General features: G+C 31.1%; 1 protein-coding gene across 1 annotated transcript; it reads left to right on the forward strand.

Annotated features, from left to right (window-relative positions):
* The first annotated feature begins 2549 nt into the window (after window positions 1-2549).
* On the forward strand, window positions 2550-3338 carry LOC123007622. The gene is made up of 3 exons (XM_044403016.1): window positions 2550-2800; window positions 2855-2932; window positions 2990-3338. Exons 1-3 carry the CDS (start codon window positions 2736-2738, stop codon window positions 3336-3338), a joined length of 492 nt encoding a protein of 163 aa, XP_044258951.1. The 5' UTR covers window positions 2550-2735.
* The last annotated feature ends 5010 nt before the right edge of the window (window positions 3339-8348 follow it).

Here is an 8348-nt window from a genome sequence, read left to right on the forward strand (position 1 = left end):
TATTTGACAACGATGTCATTTTGAGTTTAGGCAAGCTAATTAACATAATTTTAATAAATGACAACTCAAAAAAACAGCTTTAAGAGCTTTTAAAGTCATTTCTAACAAGAATTATCATTATTCAATTAATAAATTAATTGTTAAAGTGACATATAGTTGTCACATAAATAAAACCGCCAATGTGATAGATAGGACTTAAAAAGAAGAGAAAAATTATTTTAAGTCCAAAATCAAGAGAAAAATTTCTTTTCATTGAATCAGAATAATGAAGTTTTAAATACAGATTTGTTCGTTTCAGGTGAAGCAAAAAATGTTTTTCCTTTGCAGTTTTAGCGTAAAATCAAAGATAAAAGAAAATATCTCTTGTAAACTCAATCCGGGGACATATTGTATATAAACCATTAATGTAGAGCCAAAACCATTTCCAAAAACTTTATTTAGAATATCTGTAAAAAAATAACTTAAAAGTCAGAATTAGTGCAACAATCAAGAGCACAAATCATATTTACAGATGTTTTTTTGAGTTTACTTTTTTGTTTACAAAAGATTAATAAATTCGAAGAAAATTGAAATTTTTTAATATGGTTTACAAGAATGCTTTAAAATGTAATACTTTTCCAGTTTAATGTCTTTCTAAACGATGATTATCTTTTTTCTTATTTGTATTTTTTTACGTTTTTTGCCACAATCCGAGGATAATTTACTTCCAATAATATCATCATTGGTTAAGCCCCTGAGGGCAACGTTCACTAAATCGAAAAAATATCGATAAAACAATTTTCTGAACTTGACACTAAGCAGCACTCGCGCTTGAATAGGTCTATTGAAGCACCAGTGACATCCTGAAAAATAATAAGAAAGAATCAGTAATGTGTCATTACAATCATGTGAAATGCCTCAATTTATCCATAGATAATAGATGAAATGCATCATTGCACTGAAATGGGAAAGGCGCAGCTGTCAGCAGTCAATGACCGTTTCGGAGCGTTTCGTGATGTATTTTTCTTCCCTTCAGTGATTAGTTTGTCAATAACAAATTCACCAGTCCTGTTTAAAAATTATGTTCGGACCGGAATAAAACCGGAGGGAATTTTTTGCGGACCTTCTTCCGGTTTTATATGAGGATTTGGGAGTTTGCGTTTAGGGTTTGAGGATTTAACAAAAGGAATCGTTTCAATTTTTGGTAAAAAATGACACGTAGGGTGCTAATTCGGTACAAATGACATTTCAAATGCAGTTTATGACTGATTGTTAATTCACTAGAGTGAATTATTCCTTTTACGACTCGACTTAATAATCTCCTTAACGAATATATTCGACTTGTCATGGTTATTCCTTCAAACGTCACCTGCCCTTTGACTAATCTGATTTTGTATAATATTACAATAAATTACGTCAACGTAGAAAAGGGTCGTAGGCACGTGCCCCTCTTTCACTCCCCTACTTAGAAGGGTCTCTATAAAATATTCTTGCTACCTTCCTTAAATCACATTCTTTGGACGAATGTTTGCTTAAAGATAAAAAGTGAATTAACTCTGAAAATAACGAGAGGAAAATTTAATCGATTTTGTTTTCTCCGCTTCTCACACTGCGCATTCGTAACTGAGCGCCATCTTGAATGACTTAGCCATGTATAATTAAAAAAAGTATTCACACAGTAGGTACTTTCTAAAACTTTTTGCCATTCTAGACAATGTGTCACTAAAATTGTAATATAGGTAAATAAAAGCAAAAAAAAATATTTTATTTAAAAAGAAAATTATATAGTTTACGGCACGAATGAAGACAAGAATTCATCTTTTATGTGCCATTAGAGGTAGAGTTAAACTAACAAAAAATTTATTCATTATAACCCTATTACTGCCTGAGTAAGTAGCGCCCCACACATTCAAAAATTTGAGCTTTTAAGAAGCTAGTAAAAATACAAGACAGACATGTCTAATAAACTAAATTCAAGGGTAATATTTTCAGTAAAAAAGAAAAGGACAAATCTCTAATACATTCCATTTTTAATATTCTATCATTCTTTTAACAATTGTTAAGAAAGATTTATCTTTTAAGGCTTATTGTTTAGAACCAACAAAATTATAGTATAATGAACTAGTTCAGTGCCCATTTTAGACTCTTTACTGACGATTTATGTAACTTTAGTAACAATTTCGGAAAAAAATTAGATGTATAGTATGTATGTATCTATCTTCGTTTAGTTTGCAAATAAGCTAGTTTCCTGATTCTTTGCGTTGACAAAAAATGAATACAAGTGATAAAATAGCTCTCAAATAGAAAATAATTAACAGAGCTAAAGAAAAGGTTATGAAAAAAGGGAAAACAACAGTAGATTGAAAAATATAGGAGTATAAAGATTATTCTTCTTGACTCATTGATTTTACATAATCAAAATGTAGATATTGTTTATTAAATGTTCAGACACATTTAAAACTTTTCTAAATTATAACTGAAGCAGAATTATAAATAGTAATAATATGGTAATAATTAGTTGCACATCATCGTTTCTTTTTGCCTGTGTTGTGGTATTCAGGTAGAGATCGTCAGAGTAGCATTTCAAGGCCACGCCGACTACCCAGTCGATAATACAGACGTGTATCAGAGACGTACGAAAAACATTATCTTTCAACAAAGTTTTCCTTAATAAATTGACACAATTTTTTCAAATTGGAACCATCAAGTCTGTCGCAATAGGACAACGAAGCTGATTTTTTAAAGTGATAACTATCATGGGGAACAAGACGAAACAGTGTCTTTCTGCGAGGAGGAAAAGTAAACGTAGGATGTTCAAAATGTAAGTTAAATTAGAATTGTTAATTTTTGTAAAAATGCAACTTTGTAATTACAGTATGCACGCCCGGAAAAAATTCTTTAAAGCATTGGGATTAGTTAGAAGAAAATCGGAGTCACCACATAACAAAAACAAGTGAATAAAATTTTAAAATAGCTATAATAAAACGTTAAAAAACATGTCTGTTTACAGCAATCAAGAAACATTGTTTTGTTGTGAAGAAAATACCATTTTTTTGCAAGAGGATCCTTTGGATTTTGTGATTCCAGAAGAATCTGTTCCTATAAATATAAAAGAAAACACAGTAACTGACCCATATGTCCAACAGTTGCACCATGTTAAGGAGGAGGAAGAAGAAGAAATACTACCACATGCAAATCAAGATTTAGACCTTGTGGATTTAATGTTTCTCGATTTTTCCAAACGATTTAAAATGTTTTCAAACAACAGACAACTTCTCGTTAAAACTAAACTATCCCAAGTCTTAAGTGATGCAGAATTTGAAGAAATAGAAGAACGACAGTCGCTCAATTGTATTTAAGGTTTCTAATAAAATTTAGTATATTTGATTTTGGCTCTAAATTTGTCAGAAGGGTCCAGTTAAACACAGATTCTTGTTTTACATAGAAAAAAAAAAGTGACCTATTTCAACTCAAAAAACATAGTTGCAATAGCACGTGGTGTATTATACCTGGTTTTTGTGTGTGGTGGCATTCAGGTAGAGATCAGTATATTCCAAGGCCGACGATCTCAGTCGATAACTACTCAACGCAGTCCAGTGTCGAACGTATGCAGTTTCATATTCGCTAACGAAAGTCCATTTTAATGTGATAGAATAAGTCAAGGGGAAAACTGGAGACACAGACGAGGATATCTTAAAATGTAAGTGCAATAAAAGCTAAAAAAATAAGCGGAAGATGATAAAAAGTGAATAAGAAGCTTACTTTGATAACATGGAGAATATAACTCTGAAGTGAAAAAGCACAATTTATAAATGAAGAAAATGCATTTTTTAGAAAGGATTTTTTGAATGTTGCAATTCTGGAAAAGAAATGTTAATGAAGGAATCCTATAAAATACAATGACTTTTATGAGTTCGACCATGTTAAAGAAGAAAACGAAGAAACGATACTACAAACAAATCTGGATTTACTGGACCTTGTGGATTTAATATTTTTGGCATTTGCCAAAAGTTCAAAGATATTTTCAACCAATAGACAACTATTCATCAAAAGTAAGTTTTCTGACACGTCAAGCAGAAATTGAAGAAAAAGACTAACAGCAAAAGAACAAACGCATTTAGCGTCCTCTAAATAAAACTTCTGATTTTCATGATTCTCTTTTCTTTTAACTTTCCACTTCAGTCGATAATCAAAAATATACTTTTGTTTTTATTGTTGGTATAAATATAGGTAGACATTTTTACAGTTTTATTTCATTTTGGTGTTTTTCGTATATTTCAACATGCAGACATAAAAGATAAGTGCGGAAACCTTTTAAATAGTATTCTAGGAAGAATACTTTGCATCTTTTCATTTTGGCATTTAAAAAGTAACAGTCAATTTTCTTTAATACAATGTATTATTATACAATTAACGAAAGAATGGACATGCTCTTAATCCATGGAGAATGCAAGAAAAATGCTCCTGCGGCAGCAGCTCTATACTTGGAGAGGTATTCAAATCGAATGCATCCGGTTCCTGAAAGATTTAGAAAACTAGAAGCCAAGTTACGACAAGATTGGCCCCCCAAAAAAACAACAGAGGATTGGTACTGACCCGCAGAAAATGAAATTAGAGGCCTTCAAGCAGTAGACAATTACTTGTCATTATTACTTCACTCATTTTTATCCAGCTCACATTGATTACTAAATTAATTTAAATAAAATATTTTATCCAGTTACATACGCTAAAGGTATTTTTGGTTGCAAAGTAATTAATTTTCAAAGTAACTCTTCTGTGACTGACCCTGTATTTTATAAAATTAATTCCCTGCATCATAACATGAAAAAGGCGGATGAAATGAAGAATTATTTTAGAGAACAGAATTAAAGAATGACTATCTCATCCAAATGAAAGAAATAGATATGTATATTACGTAGATATATGTTCCTACATTTTTCGAAGTAGATAGATCAAAAAAGTTAAAAATGAAGGAAGTAGTTATAACAACAGAAGAATTATAGAAACTACGAATCCATATGTAGTTCTACAGAAAATATTTTGAAAAAAATGTTTCTTCCAAACGTCAGTTATATGAAAAAACTGGTAGTAAAAGAATGATGACAAAAGCTGTTTTGTCTTATGAAAGAAAAATTCATTGAAATAAGGTAGAACGTACCAACTACTCGTAAATATGTAAGATTTTATTTTTCTTATCTTTCTATTTATCTTCTTTAATCAAGATTTCGAAGATATTTCTTTATTTAGATAGAATATTAAGAGCAATATTTTTTTGAGCTGTACTCGCGTCGTTTGAAATTTCGCAGATGATTTTTTTGGGAGAAAAGTGTAAGAAATGACACAAATGCGGAATACAAATACAATTTTATTATCATAATATATTTCACTAGATATATAATATACCTATAATGTATGTTTTACGGGTGTCTGATAAAATAAATGAAGTAATTATAATGGTATAGCAACATTTATTATATGTTTTTATTATGTAGAAAGATAATATTAAGTAGAGAATATATATTTCCGAAAAACGTGTACTCGTACAAAATACTGACTGCATATAACATGCATATGTTTATGCTACGTATATTTATCGTTAGTTATTAAAATATATATGGGGAGGTTATAACATGATCAGGAAACATTCTTACATCCACTTTTTAATTCTTATTGACATCCTCACAATTAACAACCAATTTTCCGTCTAATTGTTACCGAAGTTACCAATCCCCGGTATCACTTAGACGTGCACAACTCATGGGAATACACACCATGAACACTCAGATATAAAATATTTCACATCGAGAACACGTTCAGTGGAACTCTGAATATTAATACAAAATAATGAATAAAAAATATCTCCTGGAAAAATATCAATTTTCAGTATACTTCAGGTAAGCAAAATGTTATCGAGAAACGCCAAGGCCATAAAAGTCCTGTAATTCAGATTAGTGAAAACAAGACGAAACGGAAACGCTAATCTGAAATACAGACGACATCGGATACAAAAGATTCCTTTATACAAATTTTATGTGTTTTTGGATAGATTATCTTGACGCACTTTAAAACATCGTTTAATACGAAAATATATAAATTTCCAAGCTGCTACAGGGATATAACACGATTATTGGTGTGATTACATGGTGCGCATTATTTCTTAGGAATGGAAAATAATTAAAGTTGATTCTCATGCAAGAGACTACGTATTAATGAAACCCTGATGTTAGACTACTTTCTATGTTGGATATGCAAAATACAAGAAACACTGATCGAAACGTGACGTACCTCTGAAATCGATGTTACTGTCTTTTTATTGCGTAATTGTCCGTTCCTGAGGTACGAAACGTCGGCTGAGGATGAAATAAGAACAAGAAGTTATTGGTCACCGAGAATTATCATTATTAAATTTATTGTTATGCAGTATAACAGGAAATTTGGTGGTTGCGGCATTTCTAATCGACAGACGTCCTACGAAATTATTGCTCTGGAAGTCGACGATAACGAGTTATACTGACACAACAATGTAGTAACTTGACACTTTGGCACCAGAATTACAATAATAAATAGAAAACTTTTTAGAATCCATTGTTTTATCGATGTTTGTGACGAATGATCCCCAATATATAGTTATTATTGTTAGTTACTTCAATGTGCCGTTGCTATTTTGAGTATGGAATTTCTGAGAAAACTAAAGCAACAACGATAACACAATTTGACAAAAGCAATTTAGCGTCTAGTACACTACAATAACTCCAATGGTATACGTATCATCGTGATAGAAACCGTATCTAAATATTTCTTCTATGATTTTTAACTGGAAAAATATGCACACTTCACACTTATTTTTTTTTATATTTTTTTCTCAAACACTTTATCGCTGTAGGTGTGAAAAACTAAAACAACCAATCGAAATAATCGTATAAAGTATAGGAGACTTTTTAAAAATTTTCTATTATCCCGAAATAACATTTAAGTCAGTCTTACGAATCACAGTGAAGCTTTGATATGATCAAATTATTGTGCTCGGTATATTCTTAATCAGCTCGCCTTTCTGTTATCGGCAGCTTTATACAATATGGAATGTAATTGTGTAATTGTACAAACAAAACGTATTATGTACGCTCATCAACAAAACTTGTGCTTGAATTTTTACACCATTCGATGGGAGTTGCGACCAACAGCGATAAAGTCCATTTTGGATCAACGAAAACTTTAGAAAAAGGACATAAACAGGTTAAAAGTACGTCCAAACAACTCGCACACATTCAATAATATAGAAATACTTTAACATTTTGCAGCTATAATTTTAGTATATAGTTATATATTTATTATAAATGCTGAGCGGGTGACAGCCTGGGTCGTAAGTTGCTCCTGTACGGCTTTGTAACGCTCTACTCTAAGCTAAGTTATTAAAAAGTAGATAAATAGATAGCTTTAAACTAGTTATTTCGTTACCTTATTGCTTTGAGTTACCTTAGAAGACAAAATTTTGATATCATTATGACATCATGGGGCTGTAAGGGACTTTTCCTGCAATTTTCGAACGAAGAAATGAAAATGCCACTTGTGGTAATAATGATTTATTGGCTTTTGACAAAGACATTGACAATACTGAAAATGTAATCACAATTTTTTCAAACCTACGAAAATGATGCGTTTTGATAGCTGGGAATGTTTCAAGCTTTCTCTACTGAATCGAAAGCTATAAAAGCGCGTCATTTGTGCGGTATTTATGGTCAGTGGTCACTAAAGAAAACTGCAGGACCACGAATTTGGTTTTTTTCTGAGATAATAAAATTTGACAACCCGATGAAATCACGTAACAGTTGAACCTGCGACCCCAAGCTAATGTCTTACAGGAGGCTACAAAAAGATATATCTTATAATAAATATTTTTCATTTACTTCATATTACAATATAAATACCGTTTTGTTTATTTTTTATTAATTTTTTTCTAAAAACATCTATATGTATTTTTTCTTATTTCTATTTCAAAAATTACTTTTATATATAATAATTATGAAATATAGATATTATTACTTAAATATCGTAGTTAGGCCTGTATATTAAGTGTTTAAAAATATGCTAATATACAGAGTGATTTGCAATTTATATGTGTCGCAGTCAAATTGTGAACGATGGAACCGCCCGAGAGCGGCACATGATGAATATGCAGATAAACATACCTAATAATAATATTATTGCAGCAACAAAGCTGAGCGATCGGAAAAGCCCATTTTCAAGCGTCTAAAATCGGTAAAAATCGGGCTTGCCGACCGCCAACTCTCGTATTATTCAAATACACATGAAAACACATCAAAACACAGCGATGAAAAATGCCAATTAGCCTATCTAAATTTGAATATACC

The sequence above is a fragment of the Tribolium madens genome, unplaced genomic scaffold (assembly GCF_015345945.1).
Source record: "Tribolium madens isolate multiple individuals breed KSU strain unplaced genomic scaffold, Tmad_KSU_1.1 Scaffold_3;HRSCAF=73;Tcas5.2_LG2, whole genome shotgun sequence".
NCBI lineage: Eukaryota > Metazoa > Arthropoda > Insecta > Coleoptera > Tenebrionidae > Tribolium > Tribolium madens.